The sequence below is a fragment of the Polistes dominula genome, unplaced genomic scaffold, assembly GCF_049000335.1.
Source record: "Polistes dominula isolate Pdom_NZ unplaced genomic scaffold, Pdom_raw_medaka contig_20, whole genome shotgun sequence".
NCBI lineage: Eukaryota > Metazoa > Arthropoda > Insecta > Hymenoptera > Vespidae > Polistes > Polistes dominula.
Window position 1 is genome coordinate 8034368 of NW_028301147.1, and position 27546 is coordinate 8061913.

At 31.9% G+C, this 27546-nt stretch overlaps 1 protein-coding gene and 1 long non-coding RNA gene across 9 annotated transcripts in view; one reads left to right on the top strand and one right to left on the bottom strand.

Moving 5' to 3' along the window:
* LOC107074123 (cell adhesion molecule Dscam2) overlaps positions 1-27546 on the top strand; it is a 156038-nt gene that overhangs the window by 98085 nt on the left and 30407 nt on the right. For 6 of the 8 annotated variants that reach the window (XR_016178190.1, XM_089177238.1, XM_089177240.1 and 3 more), the window contains exons 8-12: positions 2654-2950; positions 3300-3410; positions 3526-3684; positions 9407-9856; positions 25675-25794. Coding sequence is in view for 7 of the 8 variants with exons in the window: in XM_089177238.1 (XP_089033364.1) it covers positions 2654-2950; positions 3300-3410; positions 3526-3684; positions 9407-9856; positions 25675-25794 (1137 nt within the window). In the remaining variant the exon portion in view is untranslated. Of the gene's footprint in view, positions 1-2653; positions 2951-3299; positions 3411-3525; positions 3685-9406; positions 9857-17288; positions 17706-25674; positions 25795-27546 lie in introns of all 8 variants that reach the window. The other 2 variants (XM_015335232.2, XM_015335234.2) reach the window with 2 other exon arrangements.
* Positions 11711-17295, bottom strand: LOC149030974 (uncharacterized). Its single transcript, XR_016178196.1, has 2 exons — positions 11796-17295; positions 11711-11763 (listed from the first exon to the last, which is right to left on the bottom strand). It is a non-coding gene; the product is annotated as an uncharacterized LOC149030974 (long non-coding RNA).

Here is a 27546-nt window from a genome sequence, read left to right on the forward strand (position 1 = left end):
CACCGAGTCATCTATTTATTATGCGTCATAGATACGTCAGGGGCTAAACCATCTTCGCGAGAAGCAACTTCTCTTGCAAAAGCTACCAGAGAAAGAGAGATAGAGAGAGACAGAGAGAAAGAGAGAGAGAGAGAGAGACAGAGAAAGAAAGAGCTTCACCTATATTTTTTTTTATGCACACCTTGACATCATTTTTATTTTTATTTATTTTTCTTTCTGTGTATGTATGTGTATATATATGTATACATATTTGCATATACATATGCGTATTTTTTTCTCTCATCCGCTTTTTTTTTCTTTTTTTTACATATTTTTTCTTCCCAATATTTTTAGATTTATATACCACTCGGGCCAATTGATTGAAAAACAAAATTAATGTTTTTTTTCTTTTTCATATATTTGATCAATCAATGAAATGAGAAAAGAAATCAAAAAGGAATAGAAAATTATGTTACGTATATTGGATTTGACATAGTCGTATTACCTATATTGTATATATACAAATGCCTTTTGTCCTCTCTTTGAAATCAAACAATAGCGACTCTCAATTAAATTCCTATTTCTATTTTTCACGATTTCATCATTTTCATTTTATACAAGCATTTATTCTCGCGTCGGAAAATACCAGTCGTACCCGTCTGTCTGACCGCTCGTCAATTATACTACTGAAAATACGTAGCTTTTTAGAAAAATAAGCAACACCACTCAACTGCTCCACTATTTTAAACGATCGATTCTCCACGAGTTTGTATTATTCTTTGTTCGTTTATTTCTTTTTTACCTCGTATCCCTTCTTTTTCTATTTTTTCATTTTCTATTCTTTTTTTTTCAACATTTAGTATTAAAAACAACGACGAGAACGTCGTCGAAATTATAAAACTACAAGACATTTTCTTTTCATTTTCATTCCCTCATAACTTTTGTTTTCTTTTCTTCTTTTAAAAAGGCAAACAACAAAAAGCAAAAGAATACAGAACGAATAGGTAGCTAACTAATTTTCACTATGTCCACTGTCTACCCTATGTACATTTTTTGTTTCAACCTTCGTTGTAAAAGTAAGCGTTGGGAAAGTTCATTGTGTGTCCATTTTTAAATTCATTAATTGGTTGATTCAAGATACAGAAAGCACAACTTCTTTTTTCCTTGTGTAAAAATAACGCGGTCTAATTAGATAGGCGAAATTGTTAATTTACTAATGATCTTCTTGAAGAAAACTGTTCTTTTAATAAAACACACGCAAATTGTGGCCACCGACAAACGAACAGCAACGATGACGACTTATTTTCTCTTTCTCTCTCTGCCCTTTTTTTCGATACTTATCAAGCTCACGTTCGGATTTTAATTTTCAAATTAATCCAACGTGGTCAAAAAAATATATTTCATAGATTGCGTGTTAATTTTTATATGATCGAAAAAGAAAAATATTTTATTGATGCGTCGATAACCGTTCTTTATGAAATAATTTCATCGATGTAATTTAAATTTACTTTTGAATGATTTTAATGGAATAAACGTTTTTGTAATAGTATAATAAACAGTCTGGAACAGAGAGAGGAAATGAGAAAAGAGAGAGAGAGAAAGAGAGAGAGAAAGGAAGAGTATGAGAAATTTTGTCTTGACAGTGTGGATTTTAAGGAGAGGAGGTAGCATTCAGATATGCGGAAACTATGAATGTATGCGAAAACTTTGACAAGAGTCAACGTTATCTTATCGCAAGTATAGTTGTGTGACTATGGATTTATATGTGTATGTATGCACTCGCCTTATAAAGTTCATGAATTTATTAGCAAATTCCAGCTACAACTCGTTACGCGACTTGCTAAAACGTAAAGTATCTTTGAATGCAGTTTCACCGTAGAGATACCCATATTATTATCCCGGTACATCGAATTTTTCATCTTTCAATTGTTTTATATCATTTTTTTAAAATTCATTCATTTATCTCTGCCTCTCTCTCTCTCTCTCTCTCTATTTTCTCTCTTTTTATTTATTTTTTTCTTTTTGTTAGAGAATATTGAAATTTCATAGAGAAACCATGTAAAATATAAAATGAAAAATATACTCTTGAAAGAGAAGTCATAAAAATCCGATACTATGTTCCATCACATTGATTTAGATGCTTCTTCTTTTCTGTTTCTTCAATCTCATCTTTCTTATAAAATATTGTATAATACAAGTTGTTTGTTCCACAAACATTTTTCATAATAAATTCTCGACCAACTAATTATATTGTCTAAAAGTAAGTTTTTATTCTTCGAGAAACGACTCTAGCTTTTCTTTTTCGTTTTTGATTTTGTTTCTTTTGTATTTCTTTTATTTATTTTAACATAACGTAATAGTTTGAATACGGTAGCTAGAAATATTGTGTATAATAGAGAGAATAGAAATTCTAAAGTTAAAGTAAAGTTTCTTACGAATTTCAGAAAAGTGATTAAAAAAATCAACTTGATAAACACGAAAAAAAGAGAAAGAGAAAGAAAAGAATAAAAGAGACAGTGTTAAAACAATGAATGAGAGATAGAAAGAGAGGGAAAGAGAGAGAGAAAGAGAGAGAACAACAATAAAATACAAGTATAAGAATGAAAGAGGATAAACAAATATTGTTTGAAAGCTTTCAGTTCTATATAATCTAAAGCATAACGTTTGTTAACAGAGATCGCACCACAGCTAGTCTACAGGTTTATCGAACAGACAATGCAGACTGGTCCATCGGTTTCTCTGAAATGCAGCGCCGCGGGTAATCCCACGCCGCAAATTTCCTGGCTGCTAGATGGATTTCCTCTTCCACAAAACGACAGGCTTCTGATTGGCCAATACGTGACCGTGTACGGAGACGTAATATCCCACGTTAACATCACATCGGTTAAATCAGAGGATGGTGGAGAATACGAGTGTACTGCCAGTAGTAGAGCAGGGGACTCGAAACACTCAGCAAGACTGAATATTTACGGTGAGTTAATAACAGACAGGGGATGAGAAGGATTAATCCTTTCGACAAGAAAACGTAACGATCGTTTAATTTTTAATCGGAAGAATTTTTTATCGTTGAAGAAATTTATAAGATATTATACATATTTTAATTATATATTCTTTTGTGATTTTATCGACAATATTCTTATTCTTTAGGTTTGTTATTTTTTTTTTAGTATGTATACAGGATATCTATAAGAAAGAATATCAAATGATATTTAACGTCCTGTATATTTTGCGAACTTGTCACTATAGCACTTAATTTCCTTTTATAGATCAAGTAGTTTGAGTATAAGTTAAAAGGAATTTTCTATAATTTTCAATCTCAGGATTGCCATATGTCAGACCCATGTCGACCGTCTCAGCGGTCGCTGGGAAGCAACTATATATCAAATGTCCTGTAGCTGGATACCCCATCGAATCAATAGTATGGGAAAAAGGTAAGTTTACTTTATCCAAGAATTTTCATCGTTGTTGACAATTTAGTCAACAAAATTTTTCAGTTAATTTTTTGTGTTTTTTTTTTTGTCCAATTATTAATAACGATCTTGACAGGTAACGTAAAACTGCCAACTAATATGAGACAAAGAGTTGCGAATGGTACTCTTTTCATTGACACCGTACAACGTGCAGCTGATCAAGGCACGTACACCTGCACTGCCAGAAACAAACATAATATTACTTCACAACGATCCGTCGAAATTCGTGTTTTAGGTAAGTAAACAATTAATCGATCGTGTTCATTAAGCAAAACCAATTATAATATTCATCAAAACTAATTCTCCATTTCTTTCCCCTTAGTTCGTAGGATGAAAAATGGTTGATATTTTCCTACTTGTCCATTAAAACTCTGTAAGTAAGCCCAATTTTCTCGACGTAACTTGTCAAAAATATTATCAATCGATAGTTCGGCTTTTAGTTTCGTATAGGATTTATCCCCAAGTCTTTATTTTTTGCGTCTTTTCAACATCAGTTTCCCAAAGTCTTATGTGATGGGTTTTAGGGTAAAATAAGGATCATCGAAGTATGATAGTCTTTTACAGGTGTAAGTTTGAGAGTTGAGAATTATAAGAGAATCCTTAACGTTACACGATTCTTCTATTTTCAAAAGTACTTATTATTAAAGAGGAAATATCGAAATGTATCGAGAAAATTGGGATTAAAATGTATGTATGTTTTCTTTTTTCAAATTTCTAGGATGAAAGAAGTAACGAATTTAAAAAATCTAATGAATGATTAAGTAGGTTCCTTAACTAACTATACAGAATCATTCGAATGATTTAGTCTACCTATCTAGTTTAATCGTATTTCAAGGTATCGTTTCGTTCTTGAATAAATCTATAACCACATTTTATAAACCTTACTCATTTATCGATCATATTCATTGCAATTTATGTATACATAATCGAGCGGCAGGTTTGACAGGCATCACCAGATTTATCTTCATACAATGTTTCTATTAGCTTTACGGGATCAAACGCAGACTCGAGTCTACTGTTTGGACAGGTTTGATTATCATGCGACAACATTGCACGAACCCTACTCAACAAATTCTATGTTTATCGCGTTGTATGAAACTTCCAGGAATAACGTAACCTTCGAAAGTTCATCATTCTCGATTACGTGATTATTATTATTATTATTATTATTATTATTATTATTATTATTATTATTATTATTATTATTATTATTATTATTATATTATTATTATAACTCTATCGAGATTACTATGGCCAGGATTAACACAAACCACCCATGCAAATTACACTTACACGAATTCTTTGAGTTCTATATTTTTCTTCGAAAAACAAAAAAAAAAACAAAAATAATAGAACAAAAATAAAATCATAATCTTTCGTTACTTACTTTTTACTTTAATTTTTACATCGTATTACAGATAGAATAGATCGATCGCTCGATTCGAACGCGAAAAAATATACTAGATCGTTTGGATAAACAATGGGCGATGTTTAAACGACATATTCAACCATAGGGTGGCGCAAGGATGTCTTTAGCTCAATGCGCTTTCAGCTACGAATCGTATTATCGTTTCACGATAATTAAACGTGGTACGATATGAGAACGAATTATAGGCAAAAGCTCGTTGTACAACGCGCGTAAAACGATTGAATGTGTACCTAACTATATATAGAGGGGATATTAGTAATAAAGAAAGAGAAGGAGAGAGAAAGAGAAAGGGAAAGAGCGGGAAAGTGAAAAAACCAGTGATTTGACGAGCAAGAGAACGAATTAAAAAAAGTATATTCTATTCAATTGAAATCTTCCTCCTCTCTCTCTCTCTTTCTCTCTTATTTTCGAGTCCCCTTTTTTCTCGAATCGAAGGGATTCGAAAAAACAGTATGATATGGGAAACGTCAATCGTCTAATTAATCCCATTTTTCAACCACTACACGTCATTTGATTTGCTAATATTTCATAAACCAAACAAACGAAACGGATTCTCCTACACCATTACAAATACGAACGGCTGCTGCAGCTTTCGTCGACTATACACTACCTATCAAAATCGCGACGAGGAAATTCTCACTGTGACGTGCGGAAACGACGCGAATGAAACAATGAATTAACGATTTTGAGGTTTAATCATATCTTTTGATTGAACCGTGCAAGCTAACTCGCGCGATAGCAATTTATTTTCAGTTTCTATATTATTTTCTTATTATTATTAAATTTTTTTTTTATCTTTCCTTTTACAATTTTGATAGTAAAACACGATTAAAAAAAAGTATACAGAACACAAGTTTATTACAAATTTTTCTTGTCTGGCTTGGTATTATATTTAAAAAAGTATTGTATTACTTTTGTTTTTTTCTTCTTTTTCTTCTTCTTCTCATACATTTTGTTTTAATTTCAATTTGTAACGCATCTTCCGTTTCAAAACACGATACAAAATCTACAATACGACACATAAAATGAATTTAGGCCAGGATTCTCGTTTTACTTTATAGGAATGAAAACAGGTTCAAAAGTCTCCTTAACATTTATCAGGGATTTACCTACATAAACGTAAATAGTTAAGAGAAAAGTAATGAACATTGTTATGCGCGTGTGCGCGTATCTGTGTGCCTGAATATCCCGGAAATGACCCACGCACAGAGCACAGCACTTCACTTGCATCGCTGAAGCATCTGTCCTTGCACGCGCTCGCCTTAAAACGCTCTGTACTACTTCGTATACATATACTATACATATATATATATATATATATATATATATATATATATATATATATCTGTACATATACTTACATATGTATATGCCTAATTAGAAGTGCATATTAATTAAATTATAAATATAATAATATAAATATATATAATATAGGATATGTGCATTTGAAGTTATACGTTAACATTTTATCGTATAAAATTTTGTCCCTTCTTATTTCAAATTATAATGTTTGTATTATATTACGAATAAGAAAATTATATCTTTCAAACAGTGATAAAATGTTAACTTATAATTTCGAACACGCTGTACGTTCGTGTACATATCTTCCCCCCCCCCCCAAAAAAAAAGGAAAAAAAAAACATAAGAAAACACACGACATCATTCTAAACACACGACATACATGAGGCTTCGTTAAAAATTTAAATCAACTTTTATTTTTTACAATTTACAAGACATTTTTTGATTATAAATTTATGAAGATTTAGATGACAATTAACGACAGCTTAATGTATTCGAGTGCGTGTACAGATTTCTGTGTATATAATTAACAGATGATCGAAACGATGATATGTGTTAATTTTGCTATCATTTTGATTTCTTACATGCATATAAGATTGTTCGAAAAGTAGTTTTGTTTATCGCTTAAAAATTATGTTACTCGCCAATACTTAATCTTACTCTAACCTTAAAATCATTTTACATACTAATCACATACGTGAATTTGAGTCTCGTTGAGTTTCGACCTGCTAAATAGTTTTCTTTTTTTTGGCATAGCGTTAGAAATGAAAAAAATCAAAATCAGCATTTTCGTTATATTGTACTTTTTGTTAGGGTCAAATAAACGCAGTGTAAAAGCGAGAACAAAATTATGTGCCGGTTACGGAGATGATATTTTAAGTAAATTCTAGTATCAAAATTGCTTTCCAATATTTCATACATTGGTGAATGGTAATTATAATTATAACAAAGCAAGAAATAGCTAAAAGATTAAATTTATTAAATTTTACTACAGTGTTTGCGATCATTTAAAATACTTTTCATTCCAAATATGAAAATAATTTTTTTTTATTCACTATTGGAAAAAAGAAATTACCTTCCGAATAATCTAATATTTATGTGATATATATACATGAAAAAATAATTATAATTTGCTATATAATAAACATTTTATATTAAGATTATATCACAGATTCGATGAGACCATAAGAATGAGAGACAAACAGAAGGTCTCGATCTTAGATGCAATCTCCGGTTGCTTTCAAGGATAAAAGTCTCGTGAATGGGAGGAAAAGGAAAGGGAGAAGGGCATTTCTAGGGTATAATAAAAGAACGTTTAATCGAAGTTACGGCTTGTTCGCGTCCCCGATTCGAAATAAAACTTGCTGTCTTTTACGTGGCCAATCAACGCATCGACGAGTTTCATGATAGTAAAGGGGGAGGTTAAGAAGTTCGAAAAGTAGATCACGAATGAATCCAAGCATCGGTAGATCGACTTCTTCTCTATGGTGCCGAGCAATTCGAAAGAAAAGAAACGGAAAAGAAAAGAAAAGAATAGAATAGAAAGAAAAGAAAAGAAATAAAAACAGAAAGAACAGGAAAAGAAAAGAAAAGAAAAGAAAAGAGCTTTTCAATTCGATGGTTGGCCTAAAAAAAGAAGATATCAGAGATCGATGTATAGTAGGTTTTATCGTGAGATACTTTTCATAAAACGAGAAAACAACCGATAGGAAGCTGGAAAATTGAGCGAGTGCGGCCAGCATAAAATTGCTCTTGTCCATATTTAGCTGCTTGTGTACTCTTGTAACAAGTTGCTTTAAGATCAAAGACAGCATTCTTTATTATTAAAGGAATCCTTTTTAATCAAGCATTTAATTACATCCCCCCTTTCTCTCTTTCTCTCTCTCTCTGTCTCACTTTCTTTACTCCCTTTTTTCTTTTACACTTTCTGTATATATATATATATATATATATATATATGTCTACATGAAAGAAAGTGTCAGTCTTTGGTAGTACCCAGAAAAGATTGTCATTAAGTCGATGGATTCCATGGTCTACTCGTCTCGTCTTATATTTATCTATTTATCTTTACAGGTAAATCGTACTGAGGTACCTTTTTTATATCTCGTAGAATACCATGTTGCCATTTTCTTCTCATTAAAAATCTGACTAACGTATATTGATACGTTTCGTAGAAAAAAGATACGTGAAAGACACGAGGAAAAGATAGTGAAGAAAAAAAAAGAAAAAGAGAGAGAGAGACAAACAGGCAGACAGAGAGAAAGGGAGAGAGTTAGAAGTTGGTAATCCTGTAGTCGTAAAGACGAGCCTTAATTTTCAGCAGGGGTTAAAAGGCTTAAATAGTATGAGTTAGGAGGATGAGGTAGAGGTGATGGTGGTGGTGAAAGAAGTGAAGGAGGAGAGTGGTACCTACGTGGTATTCGACAAAGTTGCTTTCATCTTCGCCAGTGCTGCCGGATAACTGTATATAATCTCGCTTTCTCTCCCATTATACTACAACTTTTCTTTCCCTTTATTTCTCTCTCTCTCTCTCTCTCTCTCTCTCTCTTTATATGTTTATTTAATCTTCAAACAATCGTTACCTCTTTATACCTGTAGCCTATAATGTTTGCGATCGTTTAATATCCTCTCCTTAAACTCGAGACAAAGGATTCCTAAAGACTTAATTCCGGCAGCAATGGTCAAGCCTTTTACTATGTATTATATATATACGTATATGCTTATAAGTAAAGCTTCATGATTGAAATCGATTGGAATTACTGAATAGATTCATCGAAGTACTCTATTTGGAGTATATTAAATATTTTAGAAGCATACAAAATGCAAGCATATATATATAGAGAGAGATATGTAAATATGTGTACGCATTATACATAATTTACTATTTATTGTAAAAAAATTTGAGCTAGAGCATAAAATTGATGAACAAAAAAAAAGAAAAACCCTGGACACCTGTGCTATGATTTAGTCGTCTCTCTCTCTCTCTCTCTCTCTCTCTCTCTCTATCTCTATCTCTATCTCTATCTCTATCTCTATCTCTATCTGTCTCTTGCTATCTATCTATCTATCTATCTATCTGTCTGTCTATCTATCTATCTATCTATCTATCTATCTATCTATCTATCTCTATCTGTGTCTCTCTCGCAGCGTTTAAAGAAAACAAAACCCACTATTACTGCTTCGGAACGGAATGCCATACCTTTTCTGTTTTCTGTTGTTGTCTTTTCAGTGCCACCTAAAATCACGCCTTTCAGTTTTGCTCGCGATTTAAACGTAGGCGACCGTACTAGCATACAGTGCGTAGTCGCTACTGGCGACCTGCCATTAACATTCACTTGGCTGAAAGATAACGTCCCGATAGAGACGATCAGAACGACGTCGCAGGAGACGTCATCTAACCGTGCTAACAACGGAGAGAACATCGGTTCGTTAGCTAACAAGTCTCTTAAGAACGGCACCGGTTCCAAGAAAGGTACTACTGCCGCCGCCGCCTTAGCAGCAGCAGCAGCAGCAGCCGCGGCCCACGACCCGAGAAAGGCGATAACCATCCGGCAAAATGACGCTTTTATCAGCGCCCTGAGCATTAGCACGATCGCACCCGCGCACAATGGCACGTACACCTGTCGCGTGACCAATGGCGCGGCCACCGTCGCTCATTCTGCACTCCTTCACGTCAACGGTAAACTCACACCGTTGGTGTATTCTCTCATTCTTTATTTATTTAATTATTTATTTAATTCCTTCTTTCTATTTCTTTTATTTCCTTTTTCTTTTATTTCCTTTCTTTCATTCTATCGTCCGGAAAAATTGTGCCAATATTTAAATATAATAAGTTATAATATTATCTTATATTATTATATTCCATATATATTATATATATGGAAATAAAAGCGTTGCTTTAAAATTTTCTTGAAAATTCGGTACGAACTTTTCAGACTCTATTCCAATTTAATACATTACTGTGATCTTCCTTGCCACTGACACGTGTCTTTCTCGTCGAGCGAATTCTTTTGACGTCAGTAAATGTCTTTTTACTTGCCTACTATCAACGAGATGACACGTATCCTCGAGATTATTTCGCAGTCGTGTGTGCATTCGCCAAAATTGAGCCGTATTCTATTACGTAATTTCTATTACGTATATATGTGTCACCGTTAAATTGTATAATTCAGTTAAATCGTGAAATACATTGGTCTTATATAAAATAACTAAGCATTTTAGAAAAAGCATATAAAGAGAATTTTATTATACATTTAAATTAGTTACTTTATGAAATAATTGGATAAAATAAGAATTTTCACGAGAAACGAGTAGTTAAAGTAGAGGATTGGAATTTAATCCGTCTTTAAAATGTGCTTTTTTCTTTTAACAACACTACTCATAATTATCTATTGCTATCTCTTCTTGTACTTTAAGAAATAACCTTATGTTATTTGTACTGTTCTATTAGTTCTAATCTACGAAACAAATTTCAATTGCATACTCTTATTTTATGCCACTCGAGAATTCTTATATTATCTAATTAAAATATGCAATTCAATCTTATTTCACATTTTAATACATTAGTATAGACATTTCACGAATAAACAGATTTCACGTTGTATAGGTGACGTATATGTATATTGTATCGATTACTTTCGAATGCTTTAACAGAACACGCCTGAGAGTTTACGAGAGAGTTTACGCGTCTGTTAGTTTTCGTGTATCTTAGTTCGACAATGTTTTGCTTTCTTTTTTCTTCATTTTTTATTCCCTTTGAATAAAAAAAATACAAGGAATAAAATCAGTAGCAACGAAGAAACCATCGAATTTGTTTTCTTCTTTTGGATATTTTTCTCTCTCTTTCTCTCTAGATTTTCAAATATTTCGTAAAACTCGTTGAAACGGAAACTTTTTGAAAATTCTTCTTTTGAATTCGGCTTCGTTCTAGCGAACACACGCGACAAATTGCATCCCTTTTTAAGTTTTCTTTATTTCTTTCTTTCTTGATACATCGCCGAAATCGTATCGACGATCAACGTACATACATAAATACATAATATATAATAGATCGTCGTAACGATCTATCGGTCTAACTTGAAGTTAAAAAAAAAGAAAAAAAAGCGATCAATTTCTGCTAAGCACGCTTGTTATTAAAAGCAGTTGCACGTTGTTAAAGATCGGCACGTCGTCTTGGTGACGTTCAATAATAAACTTTGAATTGTGATTCGATATTATATTGCATCTTGATCTTCGGTATTATCATTATATCGAAAAGATTTCAATAACAATTGTAGACGCGTATATATATAGTGATTTGTGAAAGATACGAAGAGAAACCTTATATGGGAGAAAGTAAAATATCTCGAAGTCGATAAGACTTGATGTAATTTCTCATTTGAATCCTATTAGATTCCAATTTGTGCTACTTTAACGTCAATGAGCTGAAATTATTCCCGGATCTGTTTTAATGAAATGCGTCATCGTATTCGACGTGCTACGAATATTCGTTTTTTTATTATCTTCCTATTTTCTTGTTCTATCTATCTATCTATCTATCTATCTATCTATCTATCTATCTATCTATCTATCTATCTATCTATCTATCTATCTATCTATCTATCTATCTATCTATCTACCTATCTATCTATCTATCTACCTATCTATCTCTTTTGTACTGTATTTAATTCTTTCCAATCGTCTAACTCAATATGCGTCTATACGTTTATTCTTTCTTTTATGCTTCTTCTATTTCTTCTATTTCTTCTATTTCTTCTATTTCTTCTACCATATACTATACTTCGAACCCTGCACGCTGTTTTCTTGCACGCCTAATTGCACGCTTCAAACGAATTTACATAACGAGATATACTCTTGTATATATTCTTCATACATATATAAACACACACACGAGCATATTTATATATTATATATACTCTATGCCAGTATTTTACTATCTCGTTACTAACATTTTTAATGTATTCGACCGTTGATTAAATATGTAGAAAGTATTTCTCATCAAACTGTAACATCGAGATTTCTTTTTAATTCGGATCGAATTAATTTTTATCTTATTTTTTCTTTTTTTTCTAACGAACCTTAATTTTTCAAAACTTTGAAAGCTTTTCTTTTAATTATTGCACTAAAATGCTCGATATTGCAGCGAGATTTTATCGTTCGTATTAACTTTAAATCCTCGCACACGTGTATGCATCGTCCAGCATTGACATATATATATATATATTATATATATTTTAATCAGGAAACACGTATCCATATGTTTTTGACTGAGTACTTTATCATTGACACTTAATCCATTTGAACACGCAAACACGTATATTTTCATATATAAACAAGATCGTTTGTTGAAAACGATCGTCATTACGTTTCCCAGTAGGAGTCGTGTTCGTTTGTTTATTCGCTCGTATCATCGTCAATTTTATTATTACTCGTTATTGTGTTGTATGGTTATATCATCACACGTCTTGAACAATCCTTTGATTAAAAACTTATAACTTATTTAAATATATACATATTTATATATATATATATATCCTATTAATGTAGAAATGAATTTATCGCAAGAGGAGTGGTCTTTTGTATTTTTTTGTGTAACATTCATCGTCATCACAGTATCATCCTAATTATTAACCCATTCGTCGTCAGATCGACAACGATCGTTAGTCGAGCAAGTAGTAAAACCCAAAATTTATCGGACAAAGTCGATGTTAACGATTTCGATCAATCTATTTATCTTATCGTTTATTATTTTATTCAAAAAAATTCAAGAAAAATCGTTGACGTCACTTTATTCGAATCGTTCACTTCTGTTCTAAGATTTTGATCTCTTTGACGACCATGCAGATATTGGTAAGTAAATCGTAATTAAATAACATAAAATATTTTCTTTCAGTGAAAAACTTACAGGTGCTAATCAATAATTATGTTAATGTTTTATATATATATATATTTACAAATATATTTATAGGTACATTATTTAAATAATATCAAATGTACGTTAACGTGTCGCTGTACATATTTTAATGCAATTAGTTAAATAATCTTTTAGGTACTTAAGTAAAGCGAAATACATAATGCTATAAATAATTAAAAAAAAAAAGAATTGCATTAAGATATGTTCATAATTGCAATGGAAATAAAAGGAGGAAAGGAGAAGCAAAAAATACTAAAAAGAAAAAATAAGGATAATAAAAATAAGAGAAAGGTGAACACAAGTCTGATGTTAATACTTAGTTTTCTGAACCATAAGGATATTAGAACTTGGTTAAAAATTTATGAACGTGTTCCTCCTTCTCTCGTACGGCTTATCTCAACGTGGCTCGACCAGTTTCGTCATAAAGACGTATTTGACGACATTAACAGTTGCGCTCAGTCATAAATGTTCATTTTCCCTTGTAACGTGGTCCGTTCGTGGTAAACGTGCTTACCAAAGCATCTACCAACGTTTACACTACCAACTTTACATCCTCTTAGACCATATTACACATATTTATGACCGAGAGACAGAATTTTCCCTAGACTTTGTTTTTTTTTTTTTACCAACTGAGCAACGGATTCTGCTTTTGAAAGTTATGATAAAAAAAAAAAAGGATACAGAAAAAGGATAGCGATTTTTCTTTTTATTCTCTCTCTCTCTCTCTCTCTCTCTCTCTCTCTCTCTCTCTCTCTACACGTTATTTGTCGCTCTATCAAGTGAACTGACAATGCTAAAATCAGCTAAAAATAGCCAGTTAATTTAGTCCGCTAGCAAGTTACTAGTTTGTCCCATGAAAAGCGACTAGATTTTTCATTGGTTCTTATAAAATGAAGTTCATTAGATTGCTATGTACCGAGTAAGGTTATTGAATTATTATCGCTTCTCTCTCTTGTCCGACACGTTATTTTTATCATACTTTTATTCATATTCTAATATAATATAGAAATTGTATACTTAATTATCTCATACATTTATATTCGATGTGAGCTTTTTCAATTTAGACTTTTGGTCAAGCTTTTTAAGATATATTAAAAGTATAATATAAAATTGTAGAACTGCAAATTTGCACGATAATATCGGTGTGGATGAAATCGTTAATTAATAATCATAAAAATGAGGAATAAAAAAAATTATATGTACAATTTAATAACAATGTATCGTTAAAAAATGCCGTTTCTCCCCTTTTTTTAAATATAAAAAAGTGATCGAAATTGAGGATAGGAGAAAAGATTTTGTTTAAAAGAGTAGCGAATATAAACGAGATACATATGTGCAACGTGTTTCCAACACTTCGTGACCTTCCATTAGCTCTTACAACGACGACAACGACGACGACAACGACGACGACAATGACGACGACAACGACGACGACAACAACGACGACAACAACGACAACGACAACGACGACGGCAACGACAACGACGAGGAGCAAGTATAACGAGACTTTGCGGTTGGAACTGACTCCGGTGCGTACCGAAGTAGAGTAGTTCACCTCGGGCTGTAGACAGACAGCGAGCAGGAAAATAATGTCACGTTTCTCGTGGCACATAGCCTGGGACAAAGTTGTTAGAGGTGGTTGCGACAAGAAAAGGATAGACCAAAGCCATACGTGTTCCGTTATTTTAACCACCGAGTTTCTCTTTACTTTCTTTTATTTTTTGAAGTGAAAACTTCTTTAAAATAGGGAGTGATTTGAAAAAAATGAAACGCTGGTTCAGGCAACGAAGCGGTAGATGGCGAGGCAACCGAGCCTGTATACGGATAGGCAACAGAGCGACGGGCCGCTATGCAAGGGCCACGATATTTAATAAGAAGAGAAATAGAGACAAACATATAGGATTGAGCCTGCAAAAGAATGAGACAAAATATAGCTATATAGTTTTTCCTATTCTCGGTCTCCTCTTTATGCTCTGCTTCGTAGTTATCGCTCCTGGTTGTATATGTGTGTATTTGTGTGCGACTGCATACTACAAAGCGTGGATACATATAGAATAATTTCGATACTATACCTGCTTGTAGGTAGGAGCGATAGAAGGGTAGAAGAATAAACAGAGATAAGCACGTAGGTATGCGACAAAAGTATAAGGTCCAAACGAACCGACGGTCGAAATAAAGAAAAAAGGTGTGAAGTCCGTCTTTGTAAGTTGTATAAGTGTGTAAGTCTACGTGAGTCTGGAAGGTATATATATACGTGTCACTTCTTTTCTATTTTTCTAATTTTTTTTTCTATTTCTATTTTTCTATTTTTCTATTTCTATTTAAAAATGTTTCTATTTTATTAAAAAATTTATATTAAATTCTTTATTTCGCAAATATTATAATAAATAATTATGACATACATAGAATATATAATAATTGTATTGTCTGAAATATTTAAAAAAAAAAAGGATTACCAGATACGTCAGAGAAAAAGAATTAGAGAATACTGTGGAATAAATGAAGAGCAGCTAACAAATTCCATTCAAAAGCAAGTAAATTACTGTCACATTTTTATATTTTGCTTCTTTATAAAATATATTTGATACCTAAAGATAAAATATGTCTATTAAATTTGATTTTTATATGAAAAATATCCAAAGAGATGTACTGACCCATGCATATATGAAAATTATATTATAAATTATGATATTTGCGTATTTAGGAAACTTATACTAATTTTTCAATAAAATAAAAACATTTTTAAGATGTTGAACGCCCAGCGTGAACCGGTGGAGCTCACCACGGAGCTGAAATTTGAGACGTAGTGTATACAGTTCGATAAGCTAAGAGAGCGATAGGATTCAATGCATTTTTTAAATTTTTCGTTGTTTAGGTCTTTATTTAGACGAGAGTATTTAAAAATATAAGTTTGTGGTCCAAAGAATAAAGACGAGATATGTTATAAATAATAAGGGTCTCGAAGTGTGACAGGCTATAGAGTTGAAAAAACATTTCTAGAGAATATCTCTATTAGATCTCTCATTGCATTTTACCAGAACCTTCGTTCAGTCCAGTAGTATTTTCCATATTTTTTTCGTAATGTCTTTATTTCATCTATCCTAAAATGTTTGTTATACAGCGCAAGAATGTAGATAAAAACGGGAAATAGAAAACCATACTAACAAAAAAAATTTTATACCTGAGTTTCAAAAAAAAGGATTATTTATATTTACTTAATTTCTGACGAATTATATTTCCTTTGATAAACATCCTACCATTTTGGTGATTATTTATAACTATCGCATTCGGCATTCCGTTTTTATCGCTTGAATTGTGAAAAGTGTACTTTTTATTAGCTATTTCACCCAGAGACCATACCGGTGAACTTTATTATACATAGTAATAATATTATAATAAATAAATCCTACAATTATCTTACTCTTAAAACTGTCCATTCGTCTCATATTCTCGAAACTTAGATTTTTGAAGGTTTCACTTCTAACACGTGTGATCTGCACACATGTTTTTTTTTTTGTTTTTTTTTTTTTATTTTCGTTCGCATTAACTCCTTCTAAAAAGACATATTTCATGACATTATATATATTTCATATTTATATATATATATGATTTATACATTATACATATAATGTTATTCAAAATTGATTGAAATCGTGGAACAGATGAAAATGTTACATACGCTAGCTCTTTTTGCCGTTAGTCTTCTATGAAGCCAAACCGCAGCTACCACTAACGACGGATCAAACAAAAAAAAAATAGAAGAAGGGAGAGAAGAAATTGAGGAAACAGGGAAAATTTGGCACATACTCCAGTATGTTACTGAAAGTAATATATCCATCGGTATAATAAATATTGATGTCTAATAATAAGGGAATGAAAAGTGAGATAGGAAAAAGAGAAATAAGAAAAAGAAAAATTGTATTATATAAGCATTTAGGTAGGATGGAGTGAAACTACAACAACGACGGTTACTACTACTACTACTACTACTACTACTACTACTACCACTACTACTACTACTACTACTACTACTACCACTACTACTACTACTACTACTACTACTACTACTACTACTACTACTACTACTACTACTACTATTAACTGCTACTATTATTACTATTAATCTACTACTCTACAGAACGACACTTACGATGACGTGATCGTCGCATGATTATCATCAGACGTGTAACGTTTATAGTTCCACCGCGGATCTCGCCGTTTTATTTCGAAAACGGTCTGACGGAGGGGATGAGGACACAGCTAATGTGTACAGCGAGCCAGGGTGACCAGCCTTTCAACATCACTTGGTTGATGGATGGCAAACCGATTCAGGTCAGAGCAAGTGACGGTGGTGGTACATCGACTGCCTCGGTGGTAGCTGTTCAGGCAACGAAGGTTCAGCCAAATGGGCAAACGAAAATTCAGCCCGTCGAAGCCGCCATCGGCGTTAGCCACGTCGAGACGACGAACGCCGGCATACAGATAAGCGACTATCCGCCGTTTTCCAGCATCCTCACGATAAATAGCGTCAACGCTAAGCACAGTGGGAACTACACGTGCCAGATCAGCAACGTCGCTGGCGTGGTCGAACATACGACCGGTCTCTCCGTCGCTGGTTGGTGTCCATCCCAAAAAACAAAACAAAACAAAACAAAAAAAACATCATTCAAATTTAATATATTTATCTATACTATACCATACATACGTAATATACATATTATATATGATTTAATCGATATTTCTAATATATAAGAACATGTCCCGTGTACATAAACCGACATTTCATTTTGAATAATGTCAACAGAGAGTATATATATATATACATTTAACTTTGCATATTTTTAATCGTTATCTTTGATTATCGCACAAGCTTGAAGATCATGAGAGAATTCTTTTTTTTTCTCTCTGTTCGCATTCTCGATATATATATATATATATATATATATATATATATATATATATATATATATAGAAGTGTGTGTGTATAGGTAACATCTTCGTTCGAGAAAAGGACGAGAAGCATGGAATTTGAGAAGGATCGAAGAACCTCGATTCTCTAACACGTACGTGAATCCTCTTTCCTTCCTCCCTTCCCTCTTTCTCATTCCCTCTTCTTCCCTTTGGATGCGGCACACACCAGAGCCTGCTCCTTACCCCCCCCCTCCGAATTTGCTGATAACGTCCCACGAGAGATCGCAAACCGTGTGACGTGCTTACATCCCCTTCCTACTCCTCCCAGCCCTTCCCCACCCTTATCTCTTTCCTTAATTTCTTGTCTTTTTTCTTTATTTTCTCTCTACCTTACCTTCCTTAGACTACAATATTGCTGATTAGAAAAGTCTCAGATGTTTGGCCCGAGTTCGAACACTCTCTCCAAGGTCTCTGCCAATTTTTACTATAAGACGGATAGGCTACTTTTCTCTAACTTTTCTCTTTCTTTCTCTCTGTTTACTTTTTCTAAACTTCTGTCAATTTCAATTTGTTAGAAAGCGATTATTTTTTATCATGTAATACGAAAGCAAAGTAAAAATCGATATAAATACATCACTTTTATCGTCATACTTTTTTCATTCAAACGTTCTTCTAACGTTATAGGGTTTTTCTTTTTACGGTATTTAATAATCGTCTTCTTCTTTTATTTTATTTTTTTTTATATGTACCGCCCCTTTTACATGGCACGTTCCATGAGTCGCATCGTTAGAGAGATTTGACTTGTAAATAGCCATGCGAATTATCGTTTTTCTTCTTTCTCTCTCTTTCTCTTTTTTTTTATCTTCTTCTCTATTTTCTTTTTCTACATCTCTTTTTCAGTACCCCGCATACGAGGATATATTATTCACGCTCGCAAACACCACAACTAGTCTCGTCTTTCCACGGATTCATTAGCTCCTATGCTCAATCAGGAAACAGATAGGATTTATAAAAGAGAGATAAAATAAAAAGTCCATAAAAGAGAGATTCAGATAGGATTATAAATGAGCAAAGTTTTCTTTATTTATTTATTTTTTTCTTTCTCTTTGAAAATCTAGAGTATGCTGTTCAATTAATTTATTATCCATTTGTCCAGGTAATGCTGTGAACCAAGGAAGAAAAATAGTTCAAGAAACTGTGCATGTATGTATATATAGATGTGTATGTGTGTACTTCTGTGGGGAAAAAAAAGAAAGAAAAAGAGACGGAAAAAGAGTTGACGAGAGAGAAAAAAAGCGGAAAGAAGAGAGAGAGAGAAAACATAGAAAAAAATAAGGAAACGATATCGGTCGACCGCGTTGTAATCTCACAAGGAAGCATAATTCTTCTCTCCTCTTCGAAAGTTTCGACTTTCCTTCTTTCTCTCGTTTTTCTTCCTTTTTTATACGCGCCATCTCGACCGGAAAAAAAGGGCGAGAGCGAAGGTACGAGAGCTCGCCTTGGTATTTTCTCGTTATATAAAACGTCAAGAGTATTAAGGCCATGACGTAGTGTTGTGGCATAATGTTCTTCCTTTCATTCATATTCATTAAGTCCCACAACTTCAGTTGGCAGCTAGTGGTTCGCTATTGTAACAAAAAAAAGAAGGTAAAAAAAAATTAACAAAAAAAAAAGAGAGAGAGAAAGAGAGAGAGAGAAAGAGAGAGAGAGAGGGAGAGAAGAGAAAAACAACAGAAACAAAACTGAACAACAAAATACAAAAAATAAAAAGGCAACCCCGTAAATTTAAATTATGCTACGAAGTAGAAATCAATGCGGTCTGTATTCACATTCATCATCGTTTTCATGTTCGAAAGTTTACTATCGAGCAACTCTTCTGTTATAGCTTATGTACGTGTAGGTATATATACTATACATATATAAATTACAGAATACATCAATTTTATATTGACAAATTTACCATCGACCATGTACGCGTTTCTACATTTATCACACTTTCAGAATTATATATATAAATATATTACGATAGTTCATTATCATTTATACTTGTTTGAGAGTATATTAATTTTGTTGAAAAATTAATTATCAAGGTAAACAATACAACAATGAAACGTCAATGTATCAACATAATTACGTTACAATGTAATAACAACTTTATTAAATTTAGTGTCAATGAACTTGTAACGAGTCACAAATCTGTTATTCGTGAAACTTTGTTACAGGTTTTCTCGCGTTGGCAGATTAAAGTGTAAAATCAAAACATAGACAAATACATAATTATAGAATGACGATGTATAATAATAAGATGTCCTTTAATATTACACAATGGACAAAGCTTCAAACGTGATACGATAGGTTGAAAGACGTTGTTCGACATAATTTATACATATTTATGTTAGCATCAAAATTATATCTGACACAGAGTCTGCCTCTAAAATATTAGAAATTGAAATGATAATAATAATAATAAAAAATATAAAGAAAGAAAAGAAATAAAAACAGGGAGAAAAGAAAGAAAAAAGAACAGCAAAGTCGTGGCCTGAATTTTTCAACGATCCTGCTATACCACTGACGCAATTTTAATAGAGTCACTACTCGGAGATAAAACTCACTCTTTTGGTCTCTTTGCTAAACGAAATGGAGTGCGACGGAATGGAAAATAGGATATGCGATTTTCGAAAGCTAACAGGACGTTGAAAATGATAACGATAGTAATAACGGATGGGCCTCGCTAAGAACGATAACGTGGAACCACGGAGTGTATGCCGGTATTCCGGAACGATAAGAAACACGTGCCTTCCCATTTATTCTCCATTATTACCTCTCGCGTTAAACACTTTTGGCTAACACGATGCTCTCTCTACTCACTTACTTACTCCTTTTTCTTTTTTAGTTCTTTTTAATGCTATTTTTCTTTTTCTATATCAAACTGTATCGTTTGATCGGAAACGAACAAATAGTCCACTTTAAGAAGCCAATATACAGTGATTCAAAACTGAAACAATATTACTACTATATTATTATACTTCATCTTTTTCTTATTCTTTAGCTACAATCTCATAACAAATTACTACTACTCGCTATCGTATATCTTTCTTCTAATGTCTATAAAATGCTGTATATACAAGTGACTACAAAGAAATCTGCTTTACTTCTTTTTGTTTCTATCATACGTTCCCTTTGAAAATAAATTTTAATATAATAGAAAAGCAGTTAGTGCATATATTGAATTACTTAATACGTTGTATTAGAAATTTAATATTTTTTTTTTTTTACATATTTTCTGTACATCAAGAAACTCCTTTGATTGATGGCATTACCCTTTTCCTTATTTTTTATCTTTCCTATATATCTTTAGCTTTCGAGATAAAATAACTCGTTCTCATCCTTTCTTCTTTTTGGCTCTCTATCTTTTTCTCTTTTATCAAAATTTTCTGTCATACGTGAGCATATGTAGGTAGTAAGTTTATAGAGAAGTATGTGTACGCACACTAACGTTTAAACGAGAAAAAAGCCAGGCAGGTAGAGAAACTCGAGACAAGTTTTTTTCTCAGGTCATTTAACAAATGCGTTCCTTCCGAATGTAACACGGACCAAAGCCGTAAGAAGACGTACTCGAGATAGTCATAATGTTAGTTCTCTTTTGTCCAAATAGGAGGCAATGTGCTTTTAAGTTGGTGACCATGTTCATCAACGGAATACCATACGCTCGATGCTTCCTTGCATTTGCGCGCGCACACACACATACACACACACACATGTACACGCTCAACGTTTCTCTCATTTTATGAGAAGCTGTCTTTTTCGCAACAGGTTTACGATCAGGCGAGCGTAAATTTTTAGTGGTATTTTTATATTCGGTTCACATTACGACCGCGAGCTTTTCTTTCTTCCTCTTTAGTTATTTTAACCCCCACCATCCTTCCCTCCTTTTTCCTCCTTCTGTACTCTTAAACCCCTTTCGCCACGATCGTATTAAAGAGGATCGTAAGACGCTAGAAATTTCTAGCAGGATTTTATTACCATTTTCTTTCTTATACCTGCATTATGAAAACGACTAAGGATAAAGTAAAATTCCTCTATTTGTTCTGATTTTTCGACTAGACGAAAAATGCTTTTTTTTTCTAAGGAACAACGGTAAGAAATCATTTTTTGGTTAATCGATCCTTCTCTTATGGAAGAAAAACATTACGAACTTGACAAGGATATCTTTATTAAAGCAAAAAGAGAATTATTCGATTGGTAACATAATTTTAGGACTGAAAAGCAAGGAGTACAACAGAAGATACGTGCATTGCAGATACTTATACGTCCGTAATAATAATTAATAATATTCATTATTTTCAAATGATCGATCTATCCTTATTTTTATTATCATTATTTATTTATTTATTTATTATTATTATTATTATTATTAATATTATTATTATTATTGTTGTTGTTATTATTATTATTATTATTATTATTATTATTATTATTATTATTATTATCATTATTACTATTATTATTATTATCATTATCATTTTGCATGTTCATTTTCAAAAATCAAAGTTCGCCGTGTAAAGATCGTCGCCATTTAAAGAAGTATCGGCGTTTATTCTAATTTAACCTAATTAACGAATGAAAAATATTTACTATAAAACTCTTGCAACTTTATATAAATTTATTTTATTATTTTTTCTCGACTAATTGTAAGTATTTCAATGAGTCACTGGCCACGGTTATAAACTCAACTAAGTTGGTAAGGCAAGGAAAGTGTTTTTTAATTACGTTAACTTTTTTACCCGTTCTTTTTTTTCTTCTATTTATTTTGGTTTGTTAATTTCTTTCCTCGTACATCCCTCTCATAATCATCTCAGTAATTTATACATCGTCGTTAAAGATTCGCCGTAAGCGAAGTTTGACAAATTTTCTTGAGAATTAGATTAGAAATATGTTTTTATTTATTTTATTATTTTGTTATTCCGGTTTTTTCTTGGAAAGGGTTCAATGTAAACCCTAGGTAGTGTGTATCGTAGTAATTTGTTATTATATATGATAAATAAATATATTTATATAATTATATAGATATAATAATAATATCTATATACATATATATGTATACATATTATATATAATATACAAATATATTATACGAGACGTTGTTGTGCTCCTGTAATGCAACAAATGTCTGTAAAGGATGTAAAGCATGCATTCGCATAGTAAACGTTTATATCACATCTCATATTTATATATCCGTACATATATTCATACCTACGGTATATTCATACGTATCATATAGTATATAATATATATATATATATATAGTATATATATATCTATATATAGTATAAGAGTATATACATATATATGTTAGCTTTATTTTGTAAAATCCGTTAATTCATGACATGACTAGGTAAACCCTGAAATAACTATACTGACTTGTTTAAATATGAAAGAAGCATAATTACATACTTTAACTTGATAATGTATGGATATACAAGAGGCAAGTAGTTAAGATATGAAATTGAAATTTAATCTATAAATTAGATCCGATAAAACAGCACGACAAACAGAAGATTGATTTTTAAAGTACAAGATGAGATAAGAACTGATAACTACGAGCATTGTTATAATAAGATAAGCCGATTTAACGGATCAAATTTGAATCTCATATTTTAACTACTCGCCTCTCGTGAGTTCATATGTAACCTCCTAAAACTACCAGTTTTAGTGAATAGCGCAAAATTCTTTTATATACCTTCTCTAAAACGTCTAGTTATTTCGAATAAAATCTAGGTTCTTTATGATTTAATTAAATTATACAATTTAACGTTGACATATACATGAATACACGTGTATAAGCATATATATATATATATTATATTTATATCAGAGCAACTTGGAATGACGATGAAAGAGTTAAATGAGTATTTCGCATTTTTTCTTTGTATGCCTCGATTTTTATGTGTTTCTCATCGTTAAAAATATTAGAAAAATATCGTTTGCGTTGTTGTTCTTGTTGTTATTTCTATGCACCGTATTTTTATATTGTCGACGGTACTTTTTTACTTGGAATGTTGCTTGTTCATACAAATATACATATACACAAAGATACATGCACCCTTTCAATCAATATTAAAAAAGTACTTGAACGATATCGACTTTTTTTAATAGTTATATTTTTTTAACACTTCGCATGATATCTTTCTTACTTATCAGGAATGTCATCATCTCGTTTCATTACTTACACCTTTTTAATTATTATTATTATCATTATTATTGTTATTATTATCGAACATTTATTTAAAAAGTTTCGTATCTCTTTTATTCAATTTATCGTCTCTTTGCACGCAATGTTATTACTTATATTTTAACGGTTTATCGAGAATATATTTTATTTTAATTTTTTTGTTTCGAATTTTTTTTGCAGATGAGAGCACTTTCTTCGTTTCAATGGCCAGTCTAGCACGACCCGTTATTTTCTTTCTTTCCTTTCTTCAGAAGCACACGCACAACATTTATTGATTTGACTGCATTGACGGTTTACGTTTGATTTTGCGAGAGATACTACATCGTCAATTCAAGTAACTTAGTAATAGATACATACATATATACATATATATATATATGAAAAATATATTCATATACATATATATGTATAAATATTAATTACATATTATATCATCATTAAATTGTTAACATATTGTTGTTTAAACATTCTTAGTGATTGCGTAAGTATGCAGTATAGACATACGTTGAAATTTGCATGCGTTTTTTAAGAAAAAATATGATAAATAAAACACGTAAGTACGTAATGCGTACTTGATTGGTACGAAAGTAAATAACTTAAAGAAAAATGGATAGATAAATCTTATGATCTCAGTCCTCTCGACGTCTTTTAATTCGAATAAATTATTTTATCAAAAAGACGATTCTTTGACAAGTATCCAAATTGAACGAACAATAATCAATCGGATCGTTTATCAAGAACGAATGTAATTGCTTGGTCTTCGGTATGTCCTTCAAAAACATTGATTGATATCTTTCTATCGTAATAATTTTCTAACAGAAAATGTCTGCGTTTATAGAAACGTAAATAAACGTTCGAAGAAAAATTTTGTACCATCCTACGTGTCGTTCTGCTATTTCTCTTTTTATCTCTTTGCTGTTATTGACGTTCGCTTGAGTAATTTTCAAACCATTAATAACCCGAAATGCATTTCGAGGATAAATTTAGGACATGATTTTAACAGTGGTCTTCCAATTTGCAGTATAACGTTTCGAAATTATTCAATTGTTCCTTTTTTCATTTGTTTTATTTATATTAAACTATTCCGAATATAATTATTTAAATATCTTTCAAAAATATATATATCCAATTTAAAATAAATATCTAAACGGATTAAGATTTTCTCGTTTATATAATTGGTGATATATCTTTTCATGAAAGAGAATGAAAAAGAAAACGATAGAATGATATATATATTGAAGGTGATAGAAAGAAGAAATAAGAAAAAAAAGGAAAACGCGTAATCGACGTCGATTTAAAGTTCACTTCGACGACTCGAAACAAAAGAAACGGGGTCGACGTCGAGAGGACCGGGAAAATACAGAGGGATCCGAATGAAATTCTGATCGAACTCGCGCTCGACCAGCCGGAAGATTTTAAGCCAATTGGATCGTATTTTTAGTACCTCCGAGGTGGACCGTGGAACCTATCGACCAGGATGCCGTTGTAGGTTACGGCGTCTCCATTGCTTGTCAAGCCGAAGGATTCCCCATTCCGACTGTGACTTGGAAGCAATCTATCGGTAAGTCACGACTTCTTAAAGCTTGAGTCTTTCTCTCTCTCTTTCTTTCTACTTCCTTCTATATCCTTATGGTGAGAAACGTCCTTCTTTTATATATATATATCTCTTTCAAATGTCATGAAGACTTGACTAGAAATCGGGCCAACTTCAAAGCTGAATTCCCTTCTCTCATCTCTTTTTCTTCTTCTTCTACTTCTACCTCATTTTTCACTTTAACAATTACGTAGATGGAAAAATTTCTTGTTCTCGTTTTCATGGTCCCTTCTTATTCTTTATTTCTCAAATTTTTCTCTTCCCGATTGTTACATTCATATGTATTATGTATATATACATAGTAATACCGATACATAATCTTTTAAATTCTCCCTCTTCTTCATCAAATTCATTTCCTTCGTTTTATATAAAAAAAAAAAAAATAAAAAAGAAGTTATCACGTCAGTCGACACATTAATATTTACCAAATCTACTTATTCTCTATCTCGTCAAAATTAACTTCGTCATAATATAATATAATATTCAAGCTCACATTGAATTTCTCTGGATCTTTATTTTTTCGTTCTTTGTTTTATTATGTTTTTAAAGCGTTAAATGATGTAAAAAAAAAATCGGTACAATATATAGATACTTTCTTTACATATTATTGTATATATATATATATATATATATATATATATATATATATATATATATATATATTTTTTTTATTTCACCACATCCTTTCTAGTCTTTATTTTATTTCATGAAGTTCGAGTAGCCTAATAACTTTTGACAGCTTTTATGTCGATCGAGTTTGGCGTCTGTCTGATATAAAATGGCTTTCATTAAGTTACACCAGGTGGTAGGCGAAGGAGAAATAAGGGAGAAAGAGAAGGACGAGAAAAGGGTACGGTTCACGATCTATCACGAAATTCGCTGATCGCCCATTCTCAGCAGTTTCATTCACTTCGAAATAAGCCATTCGGCTGACAAAGCGGTTAGATAATTAGTTTCATCAATACATTGATCGTCGACATGATATTTCATCGATAGTTGAATTGCCTTCGTTTTAAAATTCCTTTTTCTTTCTCTCATGCAACGAATAAAAATTGTTCCAAGTTATTATTATCTCTTTCTTTTTTCTCTCTCTCTCTCTCTTTCTCTCTCTATTATTTCTTCTATCTTTTCATGAATATTGTTTTTCTCTTTTTTTATTCTTTTTGTTTTATACGTTCTCATTTTCTTTAAAATGAGAAAGTCAGAATCGTGAGTATTTTGTTCGGTTAAGGAAAAAAAAACTAAATAAATAAAAAAAGAAAGAAAGAAAAAATTCTGAACGCTTCAAATCCAACCGGTACACCCTTTAAAGAGACGATATTGAAACGTTCCTTTTCCTTCGGGTGGTTACATGCATGCATACATACATATATATATACGAAGATTCGAAGTAGATACTCTCGCAGTCAAAGGGAAGGGGATTTTAGATCGTTTCGATCAGCCATGAAGGTATGCAGGCCACGCGAGTTTTAGATTCCTTCGACGAATTGCCCGATTCAAGAAAAGAATCTCTTCGCGTCTATTATAAATTCGTTGCATAGGTATTACGATTCTTTCAATCTTATTGTGCATACCAAACTTATTTTTATTTCGTTTCATTTTTTTTTTATCAACTTTTATATTTCCTCCTTATTTTTCTTTTTTTTTCTTATCTTTCTTTTGATATTATCGATTGAGTTTGTTTATCGTAGAAAAGTATATATTTAAAGACAAAAGAAA